General features: G+C 41.8%; 1 protein-coding gene across 1 annotated transcript in view; it reads right to left on the bottom strand.

The window, feature by feature from the left end:
* Positions 1–25,082, bottom strand: part of USP54 (ubiquitin specific peptidase 54) — a 127,512-nt gene that overhangs the window by 67,926 nt on the left and 34,504 nt on the right. Inside the window, exons 4-9 of the mRNA XM_063128890.1 lie at positions 13,915–14,028; positions 13,720–13,802; positions 12,807–12,912; positions 10,815–10,961; positions 10,318–10,467; positions 7,745–7,913 (exon numbers count right to left, since the gene is read on the bottom strand). Of these exons, the coding sequence (XP_062984960.1) occupies positions 7,745–7,913; positions 10,318–10,467; positions 10,815–10,961; positions 12,807–12,912; positions 13,720–13,802; positions 13,915–14,028 (769 nt within the window). The remainder of the gene's footprint in view (positions 1–7,744; positions 7,914–10,317; positions 10,468–10,814; positions 10,962–12,806; positions 12,913–13,719; positions 13,803–13,914; positions 14,029–25,082) is intronic.

Genomic DNA, 25,082 nt, shown 5'->3' on the forward strand with positions numbered 1-25,082 from the left:
GCGCTTTGGACACTTCACCAAATTCACCTGCTGTAACACTGGTGTCTAAGTACTGGTGGATGCAAGAGATTTTATCCTGGAAGTGCCTAGCAAATTCATTACAGCGGGCCTCAAATAGGTCTGCATTGTTCTTAGCGCTAGTATGTAATAGGCCATGGATGAGCTGAAAAGCTCTGCTGGACAGCATATGGAAGATTGAACAGAGGCAGAGAAGTGTTGTCATGCTGCCCTCATTGACCTTGAGTATACCTTATTGTAGGCACACACCAGCATTCAATTGCACCCACTAGGAGTTCTTCTTCATCTGTACTCAAGCTGTCTCCTATTTTGTTTCATTGCTCTCAGTATCCCACTGAGCAGTACAAGCTCTACACAACAATCATGTCAACCGCCTGGGTTATTTTTGCATTCCACAGATCAGCCAGGGTATTGACATGACCACCAGCCATATTAGCTGGAAACCTCCCCAGAGCCCTCTGGAAACCATCCAGATCCATTAGCCTCTGGGGTGGACCATCTTAATAGGTCCCCTACCCTTGCAGAAGGGAAAAACTGCTGTAAGTCTAAACCTTAATAGGCAATGATCTGACCATGACAAAGAGACTGAAGCAAAGTCCTCCACCTTCAAATCATCATCTTCATGCCCAGTTGAGAAAGACAAGTCTAGAGTATGCCTTGCTACATGCACTGGGCTGATGACATGTTGGGACAGTCTCATAGTTGTCATGGAGATTATGAAATCCTGAGCTGCCCCTGACAAGGTGCCCTCAGCATGAATATTGACATTCCCCTGAACCAAAAGTCTAGGAGATCTCAACAGCACACCTGAAACCACCTCTATCAGCTCAAACAGGGTGTCTGTTGAACACTGGGGTGGGTGGTACACCAACGGAATCCCTAATCTGTCCTGCTGACCCAAAACAAGGTGCAAATACTCCAGACCAGTAGTTGAATGGACAGGGATCCTGCAGAGGAAACTCCTATAGACTACAGCAACACCCCCTCCCCAGCCCTCAAGCCTAGCCTGCTGCTGAACCAAGTACCCTGGTGGACACAAATGCAGGTTGCTTACCTGTAACTGTAGTTCTTCGAGTGGTCATCTATGCATTCACACATATGGGCTTTGCGCCTGCGCAGAGACCTGACCGGAACCTTCTCTAGCTGAGTGAAACGTTTTTGGCGGGAACCCCTCCTCCCACGCTACCGCGCATGTCCATGGGGTTCCCGCCCTTACCTCAGTTTACAGGAGTCCGACATTGTGCCCCCATAAACATGAGTGTAAATAAAATAAAGTACATTCCACATATAACTGTGTTATTTGTAAATCTCACACCACCAAGTGGGGATGGTGGGTGGGTTGTGTGAATGCATAGATGACCACTCGAAGAACTACAGTTACAGGTAAGCAACCTGCATTTCTTCTTCGTGGTCTCTATGCATCACACATATGGGCGAGTAGCAAGCTGACATACTCTTGGAGGTGGGTTGGTGCATCATCTGAAGATCTCCGAGAGCACTGTCCTTCCAAACGAGCAGTCCTGCCTCGCACGGGTGTCCAAACTGTAGTGCCTAACAAACGTGGATGGAGTGGACCACGTTGCAGCTCTACAGACTTCTGTCAAAGGAACACCTCTGCCGAAAGCAACAGATGTTGCGATGGCTCTGGTAGAATGAGCTGTCACAGGTTTCACCAGCTCTAGTTTAGAGATAGAGTAGGCAAGTTCAATTGTCTCTACAATCCAGCGTGACAGACGCTGGCATGAAACAGGGAGTCCCTTAGAAGGCTCCCCATAACAAATAAACAATTGCTTTGTTTTTCTAAAATTCTCTGTCCTAGCCTTGTAAAAGGCAAGAGCTCTCCTTACATCAAGTGTATGTAAAGTAGACTCGACAGGTGATGTAGGATTCGGAAAGAAAGCTGGTAGAATGATATATTGGGACAGATGAAAGGTTGACACTCCCTTAGGCAAGAAGGCAGGGTCTGTGCGTAACACAACCTTATCTTTGTGAAAGATAGTGTAAGGAGCATCTATCCTGAGAGCCCTAAGCTCACTTGCACGTCTAGCAGAAGTAATGGCTACTAAAAAGACAGTCTTGAATGTTAGAAGCCTAAGGTCAGATAAGGCCATGGGCTCGAAGGGCTTCTTTGTCAATGCCTGTAGCACCACTGACAGGCTCCATGGTGGAACGATACACTTTACTGTTGGTGTCGTATTTTTAAGTCCTTTTAGAAATTTCCTCGATGTTGGATGTGTAAAAGGTGTAAAACCATCCATGCCTCGATGAAAAGACGTAATAGCCGCTAGGTGAACTCTGATGGAAGTGAGTTTGAGTCCCTGCTGATAAAGTGCCAATAGGTATTTGAGAATCAATGACAAAGGGCAAGATTCAGGTGCTTGATCATTTCCCAAGGCAAAAGTTTGAAATCTCTGCCACTTTGCCGCGTAAGATTTTCTTGTTGAAGGCTTTAGTGATGCTAACAATATATGGTCTACAGTTAAATCCTTGGTACGAGAGGAGGAATGGATGATATTCTCCATGCCTTCATCTTGAGGGTCGACAGGTTTGCGTGTCGAACCCTGCCCTGGTGTCGAGACAACAGTGTCAGTATCGGCGGGAGTCTGATGTAATTCCCGTCCGACGGTCAAAGGGCATGGGAGAACCACGTCTGTCGAGGCCACCACGGTGTGATAAGGATGCAGTCCGACCTGTCCGACTGGATTTTGGCCAGCACCTTCGTCAATAGTGGAAACGGTGGAAAGATGTAAAGGAGATTTCCTTTCCAGGTTCTGGTGAAAGCATCTCCTAGCGAGTGCTTTCCTCTTCCTGCTCTGCTGCAGAACCTGGAACAAGCTGCGTTTTCTTCGGTAGCGAAGACATCGACAGCAGGGAGGCTCCAGTACCGAAAGAGAACGTCTCTTACTTCGGTATCGAGCTCCCATTCGTGGTCGATGTGGAAAGACCTGCTGAGGGCGTCCGCGATGATGTTTTCCTTGCCCGCTACATGGATCGCCGTCAGGTGAGTATTTCTCTTTATGCACCAGTTCCAAATCCTGAGTGCCGATCGATTCAGAGGATGAGACCTTGTCCCACCTTGTCTGTTGATGTACGCCACTACCGTGGTGTTGTCCGTCGCGATCAGGACGTTTCGGCCCTCGATCATTTGTGAAAAAGTTTTTATTGCATTCTCCACCGCTAGCAGTTCTAGGTGGTTGATATGATGTTCCCTCTGGGAAGGAGGCCAACGGCCCTGAGCTGTGAGGGAGTCGCAGTGTGCTCCCTATCCGATCAACGATGCATCCGTCGTGATCGTTACCGAAGGAGTTTCTTGCTGGAAGGGAACTCCTTCTAGGAGCGTCGACATCGAAAATCACCATTTCAGAGATGCCCTTACTTGCGTCGGGATCGACAGGTAAGTTCGCCGGGCATCGTGTCGAAGATCGAAAGTTCTTAAAAACCAGGCCTGCAATATTCTCATTCTGAGTCTTGCAAACCTGATGACTGCAGTTGTAGCTGCCATCAAGCCTAATAGCCTCTGAATTGTCCATGCCGAGACCTTTCGGCAGCTCTCGGTAGCGATGGCTAAATCTTGAAGGGTGCTTGCTCTGGTCGAGGGCAGGTATGCTCTCCCGTCCCGAGATGATAGGGTTACCCCTATGAAGTCCAGCTTCTGCTGTGGGGTCAAGATGGATTTCTCCTCGTTGACCCACAGACCCAACGAGACCAACAGGTTGAGGGTGGCTGAAATGTCCGCTACCAGATCTTTTTTCGGGACCATGAAGTATTGGGAGAAAACCCCCTGGTTGAGTTCCTCTGCGGGTACTGGAGAGATGGCTCCTTTCGCTAGGAGGGTCTGTACCTCGAGAAGCAGAGGAGGGGATGGTGCCGTTACTTTCACCCCCGAAGAAGGAGGAAGGACATCGAGCTCGATGGCATACCCCGAGTTGATGATAGTGAGCACCCAGGAGTCCGATGTTATTGACTCCCATTGATGGTAATGTGGTGCTAGGCGGTTCGCAAAGGGAGGTGGATCTGGGATAAAGAAGTCAAACCCGCTGCTTCTTAGAGAAGTCGGGCTGACGTTTGCTTTGGAGCTGTTGTTGCTGCCGCCTCTGCTGACCTTTCGCTGTCGACAATTGTTGCCTGGCTATGGCTGAAGCTTCACTCTGGAAAACTCGTGCCAGCTCTTTTTTGTCCTCTGGGAGATATTCACATAGTGATCCTATTTTCTCCCAGAGGAAGAGCTGGTATCGTGCCATGGTAGCCTCGTAGGCTGATGCCCTGATGCCCAAAGAGGCAGAGGAGTAAATCCTCCTGCCCGTATGGTCCAACTTTCTGCCTTCTCTGTCCACGGGTGCAGAATGTGCCTTCTGTGAGTGGCCTTGAGCCGACTCCACTACGATCGAATTAGGTTTGGGATGTTGGACCAGAAACTGTACATCTTCCTCTTGGACTCGATAGAGGGTCTCTAGCCTTTTCGATGTGGCTTGAGTCATAGCCGGTGTTTTCCAAGATAATTGAGCCGTTTGCTTTAAAGCATGTGGAATAGGGATGGCAAGTCGTTGGTTGGTTGTGGACTGGAAAACGTCGTAGATTGGATCGACGACCGATTCATCCATTTGCTGGATCTCCAGTCCTAATGCCTGAGCCATTCTAAGCATATGGTCAAAAAATCTGACCATATCGTCGGAAGTGGAAGAAGGGTCCTTGTCATGAACCTCATCTTCTGGTGAAGGCATCGATGGAGTAGCCGACAACCCCGACCCAGAATCCGATGGGTAATTATCCTCAGGCAAGGATACTGTAACCACCTGGAGGTCTACATGCTCCGTCGGTACCGTGGTAACCACGGCAGTCGATGCCGATGGCTGCGTACAGTGTCGAGGCGTCGACACCGTGGACGTTTGGTGGGCGGGCGGTGGAGGCAGCGGTAGATGACACATCCTCGTAGGCGGAGGGCGCACATAATATTCTTCTTGAGGGTACTGGTGGTCACCCTGGAAGTATCGTTGTGGGCGATATCGATCCCATACATAGTCGCCACATACTGATTGGGGATAAGAGTATTGAAAAGCTCCTTCCCATTGACGCCTTAGAGTGTGCCTTGGCGAAGGCGGTAGAGGGATTAGTCCCTGAACTTCTTGCAGCCTGGCAGGCTCTCGGAAAGAGGCCGCTGAAGCCGAATCCCGCAACTCGCCCTCCGATAGACTGGGAGGATGTGTCAGTACCGTAGCCATCGGTACCGACTGGGATCTCGATACCGAGGGAGGCCTCGGTATCGAAGCGGTCGGTATGGCAGGAGGAGTAGAGTGACTCATAGCCAGTTCCGCCGTGCGGGATGACCCTAACGAGGGTTTTTCCGCGTCTCGCTTCTTCTTCTTTTTCTCCATTTCAGAAGATTTGGGAGTCCGGGCCTTTTTGGAGATTTTCCTGGCAGCGGAACTCGCCAGTGACCGTCCAGGCGTTAGGGGTATCTGAGCCCTATTAGCCGCTCTGGAATGTTCAGGCACCTCAGTGCAACGGTCATCAACGGACTTACTGGCTGCCGTTTGTCCAGGCGTTAGGGGTATCTGAGCCCTATTAGCCGCTCTGGAATGTTCTGGCACCTCAGTGCAACGGTCATCAACGGACTTACTAGCTGCCGTTTGTCCAGGCGTTAGGGGTATCTGAGCCCTATTAGCCGCTCTGGAATGTTCAGGCACCTCAGTGCAACGGTCATCAACGGACTTACTGGCTGCCGTTTGTCCAGGCGTTAGGGGTATCTGAGCCCTATTAGCCGCTCTGGAATGTTCAGGCACCTCAGTGCAACGGTCATCAACGGACTTACTGGCTGCTGTTTGTCCAGGCGTTAGGGGTATCTGAGCCCTATTAGCCGCTCTGGAATGTTCAGGCACCTCAGTACAACGGTCATCAACGGACTTACTGGCTGCCGTTTTGTGCATCCTCGAAGATTCAGCCAAGACTCAACTTTATGGCCTTCACCTAGGCACAGGACGCACAGGGAGTGCCCGTCAGTTGGAGGGAGCTTAGCTCCACATTTCACACACTTACGAAATGGGGCCTTAACTGCCATACGGCTAAGCGCCACGATCGAAATCGCTGAGGAAAATCTAACTACTAATATATATATATTAGATAGAATAGAAGAAAAGACGTTAAGAAGTGAGAAATAAGCGAAAAGAGGAAAGATTTGAAGTAAAAAAGGATTTTAAAGAGAAAACGCTAAGAGGTTTGGTTCTATGGTCTAAGCACAATGGCGGACGACGAAGAACTGAGGTAAGGGCAGGAACCCCATGGGCATACGCGGTAGCGTGGGGGAGGGGTTCCCGCCAAAAACGTTCCACTCAGCTATAGAAGGTTCCGGTCTGGTCTCTGCGCAGGTGCAAAGCCCATATGTGTGATGCATAGAGACCACGAAGAAGAACTGGGAGAGACTAACTCCTTCCTGCTCACCCACCCAGGTCTCAGTTATGCATGTCAGATTGGCTGCTTCATCCACTATTAAATCATGGAGGAGGGAAGTTTTACTCTGAACCAATTTGGCATTTAACAGAAGCATCTGGAGAACCAAGAGCAAGCTAATAGGGCTACCACCATGTCTTTGGGTGGAGGGAGGGCTGGAACACAGCACAGCCATTAACTGGAGCATGTTCCATTTAATGGAACAAGCTGGAGCATGTTCAGAGGAGGGCAACCAGGATGATCAGGGGTCTGGAAACAAAGCCCTATGAAGAGAGACTGAAAGAACTGGGCATGTTTAGCCTGGAGAAGAGAAGATGGAGGGGAGACATGAGAGCACTCTTCAAATACTTGAAAGGTTGTCACACAGAGGAGGGCCAGGATCTCTTCTCGATCCTCCCAGAGTGCAGGACACGGAATAATGGGCTCAAGTTAAAGGAAGCCAGATTCCAGCTGGACATCAGGAAGAACTTCCTGACTGTTAGAGCAGTACGACAATGGAATCAGTTACCTAGGGAGGTCGTGGGCTCTCCCACACTAGAGGCATTCAAGAGGAGGCTGGACAACCATCTGTCAGGGATGCTTTAGGGTGGATTCCTGCATTGAGCAGGGGGTTGGACTCGATGGCCTTGTAGGCCCCTTCCAACTCTGCTATTCTATGATTCTAACTGTGTGGGCGAGCCCTCCTCCCAAAGCCGTATCTCACCTGACCCGTAACCGCACTCATTTGACCCCTCTTAAGCCACCCAACTCGGTCCCATACCCTCTCTCCCAGGAATATAACAATATTTTGTGGAAGAAACAGATAACCCCATACATATTAGGGGGTGGTCCTTTCCCTTGTGTCCCACCTGAAGCAGCTCCCCACACAGTCAGCCCTGCCTTTGGTGGTGCTGCCACCCCAACATCAAAGTGGGGAGATAACAAGAGCCGCCCCAAGAACCTTGAACTCTGCTGCCCCAAATTAGCAGTCATTTCCCAAGGGAAATGCTTTTTCTCTCCAGCTCCAGCTCTGGAGGTAGCGTCGCTCTCAGGCAGCAACACAGTCTCAGGCAGGGCCAAGAGAATGGTAAGTTGCCCCCACCCACCCCACCCCATTGCTGTAGAACGCCCTGGCTGCCTGCCTCTCCTCGGTCCACAGCTCTAATGGCTAGCCCTGCGTCAGGGTGGGAAGATAACAAGAGCCGTCCCATCAGGCATTGTTCATTGCCAGTATTGCTAACACACGTCATGATTGGTAAAAATACACGGAAAACTCTGAAATTAAAGAGTTCCAAAAGATTACCTGAGTCTTCACTATCATAGTAAATCCTGCTATACTGTTGTAGATCCATTTGCGTCGGCAGGTCCTGTGTTGATACTGGAGTTCCCCTAGGGTCTGCATAAAGTAGTAGCAATGGCTGATAATGACCCTTAATGCACTTGGTCACAACATCTTTCCACTTGGGACCTATCTGGATTTTTTTTTAAAAGTCCAAAACAATTATTATCTTACAAACACAAATAATAAGATTTAACATATAAACAAATCAATGCTTTGAATTATAAAATAAGGTTTTAAAATCTTAGAAATTAAAGTTATATGCTAATTAGTATTTACTGTTGACTAAAAACACATAACGATTCAAATTTAGATTATCCCAGCTTTTACCAAGCAAACTCCTTTCTCGCCAAATTAGTCCTATCAATGCAGCCCTGCCCCACCTCTAAAAACCCCAGCCACAGATTTCCAAGACTAAAAGGTAAATGTGTGTTAGAATGAATAAACGAAAGGCCGTTGGTTATCATGACCATGAAAATACAAGTACTATTTTAGTATGTTGGGCATTCTGATAGCCACAATCCCACTTTATACTCTACACAGTCTCTGAAGCAAAGATCTCAAATAGATTTGCTCATTACACCAGGCTTCCTAGAAAAATAAAAATATTTTTGGAAAAAATGTTAGGGCAGAAAAAGATCAACAAAAAGAAATTAGACTTAGAACTCCTCTTTTAGGGGTCATGCATTTTGAAATTGCAACAGAACGCTTCCTTTTGTTAATTTTCTTCCTTTTGACATGACCAGGAAGGGATAAGAATTACACACAATGCAAAAATGACAATTTGTTCATAATCCAAGCACTTGATGGCTTTGGATGTAAGTAGTTCTTCCTAGAGCAGCAAAGGGAAGAGCTTCTGAGTAAGAATTACTTACTCCCTGTTTGTTTGTTATTGTGATTTTAGAATGTAAGCCATATAGCAGGGTGTTTTGTATTCTGTTTTATTTTGTTCTTTACAGCACCATAGACACAGATGGTACTACATAAATTAGTAATAATAATAATAATAGTAATAATTTAAATGACAGCCTGTTTGCACTAGCTAATAGCTGTTGCAGTCACATTTCCTTTTGGAAAAAGAACAGGAGTGCAGCACCAGCTGGGAAAGAAGCCATACTGACAGGCGAACGGCACAAGTTACTAATATTCTATTCAGGTTCAAGTCATGCAGAACAAAACAAAACGCACCACCCCCACAAAAACAAAACCCAAACACCTGAGAAGAGGGGAATAAGATGAAAAGCTTGCAAATTGAAGGGCTCTAACATAATGAATAAACAACTGGGCCAAAAAGTACTCTCTGCAGTTTGTCTCAAGTGTCAGTGTATCAGGCATATGAAATCCACAAGTGCTTAACATTTAATAAAGCATCAGCACAGCCATGAATAAATTTAATGGAGAATGGGGAATGTAGAAAGAAACAAAAACAAAAAAGTAAGAGAATGTGTCTATGTGTACATCATGATAAATCAGTAAGGAGACACACTGTACAATAAAAATGAAGATATGAAGTTAAAAAAGCCTACACCGTTGGGTTTTTTCCTCCCCCACTCTATCTTCTCCAGTGTCCTCCCCTCACACCCTGCATTCTTTTTCCTTCCTTAGACATCACATTTCTAGGAGAGCCTGTCTTTGCCCTGAACAAGACTCTAAAAATCTGGGCCAGAGCACACATCACAGCTGCTGCAGGGAATCATAGAATCATAGAATAGCAGAGTTGGAAGGGGCCTACAAGGCCATCGAGTCCAACCCCCTGCTCAATGCAGGAATCCACCCTAAAGCATCCCTGACAGATGGTTGTCCAGCTGCCTCTTGAAGGCCTCTAGTGTGGAAGAGCCCACAACCTCCCTAGGTAACTGGTTCCATTGTCGTACTGCTCTAACAGTCAGGAAGTTTTTCCTGATGTCCAGCTGGAATCTGGCTTCCTTTAACTTGAGCCCGTTATTCTGTGTCCTGCACTCTGGGAGGATCGAGAAGAGATGCTGGCCCTCCTCTGTGTGACAACCTTTTAAGTATTTGAAGAGTGCTATCATGTCTCCCCTCAATCTTCTCTTCTCCAGGCTAAACATGCCCAGTTCTTTCAGTCTCTCTTCATAGGGCTTTGTTTCTAGACCTCTGATCATCCTGGTTGCCCTCTTCTGAACACGCTCCAGCTTGTCTGCGTCCTTCTTGAATCAAACTACTTCTATTCACATAACATGCAGCTGTCCCTAGGTAAGGAATGATTTGTAACAATTCACCCCATGGAGAGAGCCACTGTCATATGCTCTCATGAATAATGTGTCTGCCCATTGAGTGACACTTTTAGGAGCAATAGGTACAATTTGTCCAGAACATTTCCAGTATCAACTCCCTGGAAATAAATGGAAGTTATACAAGATCAAGTTGTGTGGTGAAAGAAGAGCGAGCTGAAGTGTGAGCACCCATTTTAGAATTATCGCAGTGAATTATTGCAGTGGGGCGGGGGTGGAGGATAAGGTAGACTTACATTCTCACCAACACCCAAGCATTTTTACAAAAATCTCTGATTTTCTTACCTCTTTGACATGGGCATCATCGAAATACATCCACTTGCGAATCTTTGTTTGGAAGAAAAAGGTGGAGTAATGTTTTCCGTAGTAACAAATCATTCCAACCAAATACAGTTCACACTGTTTTGCTTTGTCATCAGTAACTCTGAAGAAGAGCTTTAAAAGAGGAAAGAATAATCACAGTACAGTTCTTTGCATTTTTCTGAAGAATGCATCTATCTGAAAACTATTGGAAGCCATTTAAACTCAAACTGAAATCTAGCATATGTGTCCTGCAGTCCCTACAATAATAAAAGAAAAATATATTTGAACAGCAGTGACATAGGGTGTGTCCACACCAGCCCTATATCCCAGGATCGTTCCTGTGCATCCAAATGCTATACACGGGATTACGGGAGCAGGCAGGGATGATCCCTCCATTTTCCTGGGATAATCCTTAGGCGTAGAAAGGGCCATAAACAAAAATAAATCAGATACATATTGCCATAAGATGTAAGACTCACATCTCCCAGTTTAAGGCAGGTGCCTAGGCTGTGAATGACATCCTCAGCCAGATCTGAGTGATCTGAGTCCCAGACCAGTCCAATGGTGATGATCTGGGGAGAGTTCATCAACACGCGACGAATACGAATTTTTTCGCCACAGTTGCTCTGAAAGGATAAAAAAGGAAGCCCTGGGTTATTTAACTAAAACTAAATTCAATACATTTCTCTGTTGTTCAGTATCCTCCCACCCCTTTGACTACACCTATATTTTTATACTTTTATTACATTTTTATACCGCCCAATAGCCGAAGCTCTCTGGGTGGTTCACAAAATCTCTTGCTTTCAGATAGAAAGGGTTTGAAACATAACTGATACAAGCAGGAGAAGCAAGTGCAGAAGGCACAGATTAAGCTCTTTGAAACATTCATAATTATGAAGAAAGAATTCCCGTATAAAATGTCTAAGAAATATGTAAAGGTGGTGGTAGAGTTTGAAATAAATACTTTTTGTAATTCTGTTTGGAAAACAATGCAAGGTTAATTTTTTATTCTTAGTATAATATATTTTACTTTTTAAAATCAGTACATATTTCCCTTAACAAGGTATTTATTATGTACTTTTTAAACTGTCTTTCAAACTGCTCCCAAGAGACATCTGCCTCACCTTGCTTTGAAAGCGCCCCACTCCGAAATCAAACAATGTTATGTTCTCATGCCTGGAGACTTACAGGACAAAAGCCTTTGCAAAAGGCCTCTTTTCTGCAGGGACTCATTTCACAGTTTGATCTAGTCAGTCACGATACTTCTTCCAGCAATAATTTTAACTTATACAGCCTCACTTCCCCATAACAGCAATTTATAAAGACAGCCAGCTAAAGAAAATTAATTTTTCAAGAATTCTTTCAGGAATCTTCACTATAGCCACTTCTAGGCAAAGCAACTCAAGAACGAAACATTTTTAGTTCTATGGTTTTATACCAAGTTGGGGAGGGAGGGGGAAAAAAAAGAGAGAGAGAAAGTCAGGGGAATGCCCATTTTTAAAATAGTGGCAAGGGAGGTTATGGATGCCATATACACTTTTCGTTTGTTCTTTATTTAGCTATAGCCACAAATAAAATTCACATAAAAGCTTTGAGTTGGTCAACTTGAAAACACTTATTTTATCTAGTAGTCTTGCTCTTGTTTGCACAAATGTAATTCCCATTCCAAAATGCCTGCTATTAATATAAAATGTTTTGATTAAGGAATTGAAAGACCTGATAGCCACCATTTCTATCTTAGTGGCAGTATTTCCTTGAGGAATTTGGCAGGGAATGAAGTGACATAGAAAATAAGATGGACAGTTCTTTTCCAAAGGAAGGAGGAAAGACTCTTTCTAAAAATTGAAAAGCTCTAAAAAGGGCAGAGAAAAGCCCTTTGCATTTTCTTTAATAGTTGTTGTTTATTCTACAGTCAAACATGGCCATCAGATTATCATCTGCAGAAGAAATATTATTTTATACTGAAGTGGTCAATTTAATGCTTCAGGAGAATGAAAGACCTAGAGCTGGCCTAGACACTTCCTTGGCTGGGCTACAGAATCATCAAACGGCTTCCATAAAGCCAGCAAGCGCCTCCCTGTACTGCTTGTTCAAGTGCAGGCTGATATGTGAACCTAATTACAAAGGAGTTGCTATTTACCAATGGGAACTGTTGAGGCAGAAGCAATGAATTTTAAAAAAATAAAGGCATTTGACAAGAAGGGAGTCAGAAAATTTCATCTAAAGCAAGCATTAATAATACTAACAATTCTTAGAGAACTACTAAATAGCACTAACACTCATACATGTATGATATCTTCTGGGGCTAAGAATTTCTTCAGCGTGATCCATGATAACTCTGTTTCTGCTACTTCTGGTATGCTGATGAACTAAATACTGAAAACCGCTACCGTTAAGATACAGATTTTAGCAGATGCTGTTTTCCCTATTTGATCTACTGCTTCTATTAAAGGCAAATGACATATACAAACCGGGCAATTTCTCAAGTCCCCCATGGTGCTGGCATTTTGTAGCAGCTCTCCAAACATATCTGGAGTGGGTTTCTCTCGTCTTTCCAGCATGCAAATTGCCTGATTGCTTTAAGTTTTAAAAATGTATAAAACAAGAATAAAAACATTTTCATTTGTAATGAATACATCATCATTATTATTATTATTATTAAGATAGCACCATCAGAATATGCAGAGCTGTAGCGCAAGTTAAGAACAAAGGACAAATCATTTCCCCTATGGACCTTACAATCTAAGTGTCAAGGTAATCATAATAGAGAGCAAAGAGATGAATTACCACCTTGACCAGAATTTGTAGTGGGGGGAAAAGACCTTGCTAGCATCTATACTGTAAGGCTAAATACATTGGTTAGAATCCAGAGAAATTAATAGAATTTAAGTTAGTCCTGACTTTGCTTCATATAATCAAGCCACATCTATTTCAAGATCTATTTTATCCCTCCTCTTTTGCCATATCATAATGATCAAACACTAACTGGACTTCCAAGACACCATACAGAACACCTCTTTATGCAATTCACATGTGGTTTCCTCTGTCTTATACACCTCTTCACTACACAGAGCAGGTTCTTGTTATTTCAAAATACGTATTTTGTGACAGAAAAAAAACAACTTCTCAGATTAAGAGTCATTAAAACCTTGTAATTGCCCACACTGCTAACTTTAGGCAATTAGCATCAACTCCTGCCCAACAAAGGGAACACTTTCTCCTTCTGCATGCATTTGTCTCTGCATAATTTTGAAGAACTGTATACTATTTCAATAAACTGCTAGTAGTTATGAGAAGATCTGCTATTCAACAGTTTAGCAGTTAAGAGAAAATACTGAAACAAAGGAGATTTTTTTCTTTCCAGGACAAAACATGGAAACTCACCAGAGTGAAGTGGTTGAGATATAATGCACCATCTGGATAAAAGGCAACGGATCAGAGGTGGCACCACAACTAGTACAGACACACTAAACCAGAGAGATACATAATTAAAACAGAAAAGAGTCTCAGATGCACATTCCCTATCTGTTATTTTTTCATTTCATAATTAAAATATTTGGAACTGATGCTGTGTCTTACCTGCTCAAATAAGGTCATTGCAAACTTCTGGTGTGAAATGCAATGTGGGGCAGTGCAGATGTCTTCTTTAGATTCATCTGCAATGTGAAAATGAATCCTCATTAAGAGGTTCTCCTGCATCCAAGGAGAGAAAAAATGAAAATAAGGTTTATTAAATAGTAATTAACAGAAAACCAGTGCTACCTTTTCGGTAGCATTTTAGGATTAGATGGAATTTTTCTTCCAAGCATTCTAAAATTTATTTAAAGAGTAAGAAGACGCTTACTTTTGAAATAGTCCATGATGCCCAGCTACACAGTCGGCTAATAAGCTACTGTGGGGAGCTTATTAAGTGACTGTGTCTGCTCTAGCCCTTCCCCCTGCCCCATGCAGCCCTCCTGCCCGAGCACTGGCACTGTTTCATCTACTCATTACACTGCAGCAGGTGCTTGTCCACCTGATCCACCTTCAAAACCCCGCTCAATTACACTCAGAGGGAAAATCCTGGGTACACCAAAAAGGGGGTGGCACAAGTCGTTGGAAATTTGCAGGATCATGACCAAACTTCACACACAGCTTCCCTGTAGTCAGGAGGCACCCAATCCATCTTTAAAAACCTGTGCAATACACCCGTAAGAGGGAAATTCCCAGGTGTACCGAAAAGGGGTGGCACAAATAAACCCTTGAAAATTTGCAGGATCAGGACCGAACTGCATACACCTTAGTCAAGAGGAACTAAGTTGGGAGGAAACCTTCAATTGTACATTCCCCCCACAGTTGTTGCTGGGATAGAAATGTTGGGGGAAATAAGTAGGTTGTACAAATTTCTCCATGCAGATAAACGCAAGCGTGAGTTTTGAATCTTTAACGCAGTTTATTTAGAGAAGTCTTTCAAAACAAAACAACCAGGCTTGTAGCAGCAAATTATAACAAAGCAATTGTCTCACCATTAATCAAAGTAAGCATAACAGCTTTACGGTTCTTCTTGGCAAAAGCTGGCTTTGCATCAAAACAGCATACTCCTTTCTCTGGCAGCGGCAGCAGCTTACGCCATACCCTCAAGCCTCCACCGGCTGACTGCATATTGCTATGGAAGAGTGAGCCTTATACTCCCTTCACTCAATCACCAACAGGTGTGCTGAGCTTGCAAGTCTTTGCCAATAATCTGCCTTAATTACTGTTAAGGTTAACACGAAAACCTGACATCCCCCTGCTTTTTGTGTACACCGATACAGTAATTACCTCATTTAATACAATTGTAAGTATTTTGTCAACTTCTGATGTTGTTCCTTACTTATCGGTTTAGACAACAAATCCGCAGGAATGTCTTTTCCAGCTAAATATTGAACTTGCAATAAACCATTTCTTATACATTCTTTTGCATGACACAATTTGATTTGCAAATATTTAGTTCTTTGCTTACAACTATCAGTTTTTAAGATAGAAATACTTGATTGATTGTCTTGATAAACAATAACAGGTTTTGGTACATTAATCTCAGCATCCTTTAACAATTGTAATAACCATTCAATGTTTACAATTGCATAGTTAAAAGCATTCAGTTCTGCTGCACAAGAACTTAATGAGACTGTAGACTGTTTTTTACAGGACCAATCGAATAAACTGTGGTTTAACATGTAACAAACGCCAGATGTACTTTTTCTATCATTTATATCATCTCCAAAACTAGCATCAGCATGAATTTCTAAACCTCCAGTGCATTCCTTTGTGAACTTCAGCCTGTAGTTCAAAGTACCTTTTAAATAACGTGCTATTCACTTCATAGCTTTCCAAGTGTATTTGGGGGAAACCACGAGCAACTAACCTTGCTTTGTGGCATACTATTTTTCCAAATTGATCAGTTTTTACTTTAAAAATCCACCTGCTGTCAAGAAGTTCCATGAAAGGTTGTTTTTTAACCAATCTCCAGGTTTTATTCTTATCTAGTGAATTTAATTCAGTTTGTATGGCTTGAAGCCAAGGTTTAGCATTTTCTTCAGACAATTTCTTTACATCATTAAAACTTTGAGGTTCATAAATGGCTTTACCAGCAAATTCATCAGAGTATCTCACAGGAGGTATACCTTTGGTAGAACGTTCTGACTTACGCACTACAACATGCTCATCCTTAGAACTATCAGCATCACTATCCTTTTCCACTGTGTCCATAGTATGCAATGGTTTTTTATCTTCTGCATCACTCCCTGATTCTTCTGATTGTTTTAAACTGTCCCTTTCATTACTGCTATCCTCACTTTCATCACTATCACCACTATCATTACTTTCTGTTTCACTTTCGTCAACAGGAGTGGATTGGAAAATTCCAACTCGTTCCCAATTAACATTATACTCAACACTTCTTGTTAATCTTATATTTTGAGTATTTGTCATTAGCACTCTATATGACCCTTTTTCATAACCAAGAAATATTCCATGTTGACCTTTTTCTTGTAACTTCTGACTTTGTGGTATATGCACCCACATGTCAGATCCAAAAATCTTAAAATGACTCACAGAAGGTTTTTTGTTGTACAATTTTTGACAAGGAGTGCACTCTATTACTGAACTTATGCTTCTATTACGCACATAGTTAAAACAGTTCAGTGCCTCTGCCCAGAACTCATCTCCTAAGTTGGCATCATGCAGAAGTGTTTTTAACCCCTGCAACAGGGTTTGGTTCATTCTCTCACACAAACCGTTTTGCCATGGAGAACGTGGGGTGGCAATCATGTGCTCTATCCCCTGCTGTGAAAGAAAACTTTCAAATTCTGCAGAGCAGAATTCTCCACCTCTATCAGTGAAAAAACAGGTGACCTGGGTATTATGCTTATTATTAACCCAAGCACAGAATGACTTAAATTTTTCAAATGCCTCATTTTTCTTCTGAAGCATATATACAAAAGAGTATCTCGTATATTGATCTATGAGGACCATAAAAAAATTTGCTCCTCCTCTGGAAACCTTAAGGGGTCCAACAAGATCGCCATGAACAATCTGAAATAGTTTTTCAGCTTTTCTATTTGTCATTTTTCCCTTAGGGGCTTGCTTAACCTTATGCTTTGCACAGGATATGCATTTCATGTGGTACTTACAACTTTTCAGTTTCATCCCTTCTACTATAGGCTGCATTTTGGATACCGCTTTAAAATTTAAATGACCAAACAGCCTATGATAAGAGTGAATACAATTATCATGTAATTGAGCATTTGACTTTGATTTCAAAGTTTTAACCTCACAACACTGACTATCATCCTCCTCTTTTTCTTTCCAGTATGATAATAGAAACAGCCCATTTCTCTTTTTAGCATACAAAATCACTTTGTTTTTTATCAATTCACATTTGAACTTCGAGAATTTAACAACAACGTTCTGCTCAGTTAATTGTGATACACTCAATAGATTTTCAGATAACTCAGGAGCATATAGTACGTTCTTAATTGAGGCATTTAGACTTTTAAGGAACACAGTTCCAAGCCCTTTACTCTCAATTACTTCCCCATTGGCAAGATGGATATTCCCCTTTTGTTTTGTTAAACCTGTAAACAAACTCTTATCTTTGCACATATTGTGGGTAGCACCACTGTCTATCACAAAATGGTCCCACCTTTTCTTTGAAGTGGACACAGCAACAAGCGCTTTAACTTGTCGCTTAAACCCCCCTTGCTGTTTTCCTTGTCCTTGTTTATTCCTTTTTTTACAATTTCTACGTAGATGCCCCATCTCTCCACAAGAAAAACAACAACGTACTTTTAGCGCCGCTATCGTCTCACTCTCAGCAGTTAAATTACCCCTGCTGTTTGATATGTGCTTTTGTGAAGTTGCAACTGCATCATTACACCTGGAAGCCACACGCCTATCTACTTCAGCCATGAGCCTCGCTTGAATAAGTTCAAGAGTCAGCTGTGCTGGGGGCAAAGCAGCTAATTGAGCAGCGATACTTTCATAACTTTCATTTAAACTGCTCAATACAACGTAGCAGAATTGCAAGTCAGGAATTTCTACTTCACGTCGTAATAACTCATCTCGGAGCGACCTTAAATTCCTCAGATGTTTAGCTAGGTCACCATCTGGAGCAAGTTCAGCCCAATACATTTGTTTGAAATATACAATGGTCGACCCAGTTCCATGCCGAAGATGAATTGTCTCTAATGCTGTCCACATTAGTTTTGCAGTTTGTTTTCCACGGATATTAACCAATTGTTGGTCTGAGACAGCCAAAATAATTAGAGCCTTTGCTTTGGCATCATCATTACTCCATGCCTGCGTAACGGGTGCGGGAGGATCTTCTGCTATGACTCTCCAAACTTTTTCTTTAACCAGATATGCCTCCATCCGGTGACACCAAATAGAAAAATTGGAGTCATCAAGCTGAGGGAAATAAAAGCCGCTGTCTTTACTTTCCGCCATTGAGCCTTGCGTTAACAGCCAGCAATTAAGCAATTAAACAGTAGCCAGAAGAGCAGGCAAATGTCCAGCACTCACGTTGTTTAAACAAACTCACTCTGCCGTCCCGAAGCCTCTCTGGTACAGCATCCAAGGTTCCAGAAATCTTCTCCTGGGCCTGCATTAAAGTTCAAAATTCTTCTCCTGGGCCTGCATTAAAGTTCAAAATTCTTCTCCTGGGCCTGCATTAAAGTTCAAAATTCTTCTCCTGGGCCCATAACCAGATGTTGGGGGAAATAAGTAGGTTGTACAAATTCCTCCATGCAGATAAACGCAAGCGTGAGTTTTGAATCTTTAACACAGTTTATTTAGAGAAATCTTTCAAAACAAAACAACCAGGCTTGTAGCAGCAAATTATAACAAAGCAATTGTCTCACCATTAATCAAAGTAAGCATAACAGCTTTACGGTTCTTCTTGGCAAAAGTTGGCTTTGCATCAAAACAGCATACTCCTTTCTCTGGCAGCAGCAGCAGCTTACGCCATACCCTCAAGCCTCCACCAGCTGACTGCATATTGCTATGGAAGAGTGAGCCTTATACTCCCTTCACTCAATCACCAACAAGTGTGCTGAGCTTGCAAGTCTTTGCCAATAATCTGCCTTAATTACTGTTAAGGTTAACACGAAAACCTGACAAGAAGTGTGTAAGTGTTCTCAGAATCGCTATAGCACTTTAGCAGAAATGTACATTCCACCACCTCCACCCCTTATACAATGCTGTCAGAGACACTTCAGTTCCCAGCTATAATGCTTTAGCAGAATTGTGTATTTCACAATTGCTGGCATGGCTATTTCAGTTCCTAAATTGTGCATTCTCCTCCCCCTCCCCAAATACACATTCCTGGCATGAATGCTTCAGTTCCTAAGTTGGGTTAGTTGCTTTAACATGTTCCCAGTAGCACTAAAGCCTAAATTCCATGAGCAACAGAGAGGCAGTGATCTGAACTGCTCTTGCCGCACAACTCTTTAAGAAGCCAAAATAACCCATGGGGACCACCAGATGATACAATAACCCACAATGGGTTAAATAAAATAACCTATTGTAGTGTTAAGAAGGCGACCTTCGGGGGGGCGGAGCCTGATGGTCATGGATCGGTAAGCAATCTTAAATTCTCCTGAACGGGAGGCTTAAAAGCATCATTAACTCTTCAAATTGGCAAGATATCTGAGAGATGATTATTCTAAATGCTTCGTGAGATCTCTGCCAGCGAAAAGCTTTGAACTGTGCTGCAAGGAGCTGGAAGAAGCTATAAATAACTTAGTTTCGCTTTTGAACACAGCTCGGACGGCCAACAGTAATTTATAGCTTTCGGAGTGCAGAGATGTAATTAAACTTCTTTATCAGCATTTGGAGGATATATAACAGACACTTATGTTGCTGAGCTAAAGGAAGAGTCGAAGTAATGATTTATTGAAAGGACTGACTTCCGCTCGGTAATTAACGCGTCGTGCCAAAACGTAAAAATAAAGTAAATAATAAAACAAAACCCACCTGGATTAGAGACAGAATTCATCCTTCTGATAAATCACATGTACGTCTAACAAAAGTTACTTCTAGTGAGAGTGACGAGGAGAGCGATCAGGATTGTAAACAATTGGTTAAGTGAAGTTAAGACCAGCCCATAAATAAAGTGATTTATGCCACCCAAGAAGGATTTATCGGTGAAACCGAAGTGGCAAAGATTACACGCTTCAAACAACACAGTTTCTCGTCTCCATAAATTAGCGGAACAACAAGATAATAAACAAGAGCAGAAAAAAGAAACTAAAGATCCTAAAATGGCCGCCAAAGTTGGCTTGGAACCAGATATACAGCCAGTTTCTATGGAGCAGATGACGGCCCTTCTAAAAGGAGTCAAGGATGCGATTTTCACCAAAATTGAAGAGGAAGTCAGGAAAACAAACAAATGTGTGGATGATCTGGCGGCAGAGATGGCTAAGAGAGATAAGCAAATGAGCTCTTTTAAGTCAGAAGTAGATCAGATGGGAAAGGAAGTTAAGCAAGTCAAGAAGATCCAGGAGGAGCAGGAGGTGAAATTTAATGAGCATGAGAAAAGGCTGATATCTTTGGAAGAGAACTCCAGAAGATCAACACTGCGTTTTCGCAATTTGGTTGAAAAAAAAGGGGAGGACCTCAGAAAGACCCTCCCAAGCTGGCTTAAAGAATTGGCTCCAACCCTGGAAGTAAGGGAAGAAGAAGTGGAGCAGGTCCATAGGGTTGGAGGCTACAGAGGGGGCTCAACTCCTAGAGATGTCTTGTTGAAATTTTCAAATTACTACAAAAAAGAGCAGTTGATGAGGGAGCTGAGAGCGTTGGGAGAGTTGAAGTTCCAAGGAGTTCCAGTGCAGGTTTTTAATGATTTGTGTCAACAAACTTTGGAATGGAGGCACAGTGTTAAGTCCATAACAGCGGAATTGAAGAAGAGGGAGATACTCTATGCTTGGGGGTATCCAGTTTTTCTGCGTTTTTCATATAAGGAGAAAAATTACAGTTTTTTCTTTTCAGCAAGGCATGGAGCTTCTTGAGAATTTAGGCATGGGTCCAAGAGAAGATGTCGGCGATGACGATGAGGAAGAAAGAGGCGCAGTAGGGGGTGGGTTGTAAACTGGTTAATATTTTGATGATAAGTAGTATAATTATATTAGATGCCTTACTGTTCTGTGTTCCTGGCTCACTTTCCCCCCCAAGGGTTAACTATTATGGCTGGAGTGTTAGACTCCCGGGGAAGTAATGGGGGGGAAAGAAATGGGAGGGAGGGTGGGGGGAGGGAGTTGGGAAGTGGGGTGGGAGGGAAGGTTATGATTGGGGTTTTATGTTTTTATGTATATAAATTAGATTTTCAACACACAAGGGATCGGAAAGAAGACCAAAGAACTGAGTATGGATAAGAAGGTAAGAATCTCAACGCTTAATGTTAAGGGTCTGAGGGCAGTCGTGAAAAGGAGGAGAATTGAACAATTGTTAAATAGAGATGGTTCTGATATTATTTTTCTGCAAGAAACATCAATGTAGAGAGGACACAAATATAATTCGCTTGAAATGGTCAGTTTATTATGAAAAGTCGTTGGGGACATCAAAAAAAAATGGGGTGGCTATTTTAATTTCAAAAAGAAGTGGATTTATGCTGGAGAATATTAAAAAGGATAGTAATGGGAGGTATCTCTTGATCAAAGGTCAAATTGAAGGGAAAATGTATACTTTGATTAATGTTTATGCACCAAATAATAAACAAAGGGAATTTTATGAAGAGGTACTCAGAGAGATAGAAGAATTTAAGGAGGGATATGTTATCTTGGCAGGAGATTTTAATATGGTTATGGATAATAGAGTAGACAGGTCAAACCCCACTAAGTTAGAAAAGAGGAATAACGTTACTATTTTAAATAAATTAATTAAAGAAAAAGATCTTGTTGATTGTTGGAGAGTTCTTAGAGGGGCGGACCCTGGATTCACTTTTTACTCTCCAGTTCATCATATTTTTTATCTCCAGAGAGTTTGTAACTAAGTTATGCAGAATGAAATTAGGGGTAATTAGAGTAACTGATCATGCATTGGTAAGTTTAGATTTTACAGTTAGTAAGGACTACAAAGAAGCGTTAAGGTGGAGATTGAATACCAAGATATTTAAATATAGTAAAGTGATTGAAAAAATGCAAGAAGAATTTTCAGAAACCTGGGAAATGAAAAAGGAGGAACAAGGACAGCAGTGGTTTGGGACACCATGAAGGCTGTGATTAGGGGGATTTGTATCAGTGAAATGTGCAACCTAAAAAGACAACAGGATGAATTGCAGGTAACTTTAGAGAAAGAGATAATAAAGCTGGAAAAAGAATATTGGCAAATAAAAAATAAACATAAGTTAATAGAATTACAGGCAAAGAAAAAGGAGTTAGAAAATATAAATTTAGCAGAAGTTCAGAGGAATTTAATTTATATGAAAAGGGAATATTTTCAAAATAGTAATAAGAATTCGAAAATGCTTGCTAAGCTCACACAAAAGGAAAAAGCTAAAAATGGGATACGAGCAGTAAAAAATAAGCAAGGTAATTACTGTCACGTGATGAAGGACAAAATAAAAAAAATTCAGGAATTTTTTGAAGAGTTATATAAGGAAAAAGATACCCAAAAGATGAGGATGGAAACGTATGTCGATAAATTTTTGAAGAAGGAATTAGAACAAGAGCATAAGGAAATAATGGATGCAAATATATTGCAAAGTGAAATAGAGGAGGTTATAGGCCAGTTGAAAGTAGGGAAATCACCTGGGGCTGATGGGTTAGGACCAGAGCTTTATAAAAAATTTAAACCATTAATAGTGCCAAAGTTATTGAAGTTATATAATGCTATAATGGAAGGGGAGAAGATTCCAGAATCATGGGAGCGCTCTATAATAATTTTAATTCCGAAGCCGGATAAGGATCTGGCTCTCCCTGATTCATATAGACCGATTTCGTTAATAAATCAAGATGCAATTTTTTTTCAACTGTTTTGGCTAAAAGATTAAATAAATTTATAGCTAAGTATGTAGGGGAAGACCAATGTGGTTTTATAGCAGGAAGACAGATGCACACTTTAGTAGGTAGAGTTCTGAATGTAATTCAGGGGATAAAAAAGTCAAAGATAAAAGCGGGTATCTTAGCGTTAGATATTTTTAAGGCTTTTGATTGTGTGAGTTGGCAAGCGCTAAAGATGGTTCTAAATAAAATGGGATTTGGAATCAAATTTAAAATAATAATAGAGCAGTTATTCTCCCAAAATACAGCCGTAGTGGTAGTAAATGATGGAGTTACGGACAAGATACGACTAGCCAGAGGGACAAGACAAGGTTGCCCACTCTCGCCTGTCCTGTTTGTATTGGTTATGGAATTATTGGCAAATGTAATAAGAGAGGATGGGGAGATAGAGGGGATAGGTAGCAGTAATAAAATTAAACTGAATATGTTTGCAGATGATACTTTGATAACTATTAAAGATCCTGTCGGGAAGATGGAAAGAATTAAACAGCAGTTGAAAGAATTTGAAGAAGTTACGGGGTTAAGAATAAATTGGGCAAAATCGGAATTGATGTTATTTAACTATACTAAAAAGGAAGAAAAGGAGTGGGAAGGGAATGTTACAGATTTGAAAATGGGTTGATGATTTAGGTAATCAGTTTCTGAAGTTCCATTGGGAACTTTGGAACAAATATAAAAAGGAATTGTTCTCAAGCAGCTCCTTTTTAACACCGGTGATAATGTTAAAGAATTTTCCTGAAGATTTAAAGAATAGATTAAGTAAAGTTTTAATAGAGAAAAATAAAATGAAATTAAGAGAATGGTTAAGAGGGATGAATACAAGAGAGAAGATGGAGGAGGTTTTGAAAGATATAAAATTAACGTGGTTAAACTATGGGCAATTGGAACAATGGACTAAAAATTGGGTAAGAGAAAATGGAGAGTGTGGAGAGATGACGAAGTTTGAGCAATTAATTGAAAAAAAGAAATCGATAAGGGACAAAATATAGGGACAAAAGGGTTAATGAGTCAATTATATAATATATTAACTGAGAAAGGAGTGTCGGGTAGTGTAGGAAAATTGGTTTGGGAGACAGATTTAAAGATACAGATAGGACAGCAGAGTTGGGAAGGACTATGGAAACAGAGAGTGTTGAGAAATATGTCAGTAAGAATAAAGGAGAATTATTATAAAATTTTATGGAGGTGGTATCTAACTCCGGTTAGATTAAACAAGATTAATAATCAGCATTCAGCAGATTGTTGGAGGGGTTGTGGTGAAAAAGGAACGTATTTACATATGTGGTGGGATTGTAAATATGTGCAAAAGTTGTGGAAGATGGTGTTCACCGAGATTGAGCAGATTGTTGGAATGAAAATAGAGGACACAACAAGGATTGCATTACTCTCACTGCAAGAAGATCTTAAATGTACTAAAGAAACTAAGGAACTGATAACAAATTTGCTGACGGCTGCAAGGTTAATCGTAGCTAGGAACTGGAAGACACAAGGAGATTATTGTATTGAAGAATGGTATAAAGAAGTGTGGGATATTGCTATTAATGATAAATTGACATGTAATATTAAAATGAAAAGAGGTATAGTAAAAAAGAACGATTTTGAGAGAATTTGGGAAAAGTTCTTAGTATTTGTGTTTTCTAAGGGAAGCGGGAAACCACCAACAGAAGAAACTATGAGTTTCTGGAAACAGGAATGAGATCCCGAGGTGGGGGGAGCACTGTTATGTTGAGTATGAATATGTTTAATAGACTAGTTTGAATATATGATACAAATGCTATTTTATGTTTATGTATTATGTTTCTTTATTTTTGTTAACTGTTATAAAAGTTAATAAAAAGAATTTTAAAAAAAGAAGAAGGCGACCTTCATACTCAAGAGGCTGGAGATTGCAGGTGGCTAGTGGTTCAGAAAACTTGAAGGTGAGTTGAGTGAAGACCACTAAGAAGCCCCTTTAGCCAAAAAGGTAGTAATTTCTTCCCACATAGTTGGGGTTTGTGGCATAGCGAAGAAATGTCATGCAGAAGGAAGAGATGTGAACTCTATGGCATAACTCTAACATACTATGAATCTCCTGTGATGTTTTCCCACATGGTAATGAAGGGGAGGAATCTGTTGCCAGATGGATTCATTTGAAGGAGGGCATGAAGACAGGAGGATGGGGAACCAAAGGTGCCACTTAAAGGAATCAGACTGACTACACCTTAAAGAGGACTGGTACTGCTGCTGGAAAAA

This window comes from Elgaria multicarinata, chromosome 6 (assembly GCF_023053635.1).
Source record: "Elgaria multicarinata webbii isolate HBS135686 ecotype San Diego chromosome 6, rElgMul1.1.pri, whole genome shotgun sequence".
NCBI classification, from domain to species: domain Eukaryota; kingdom Metazoa; phylum Chordata; class Lepidosauria; order Squamata; family Anguidae; genus Elgaria; species Elgaria multicarinata.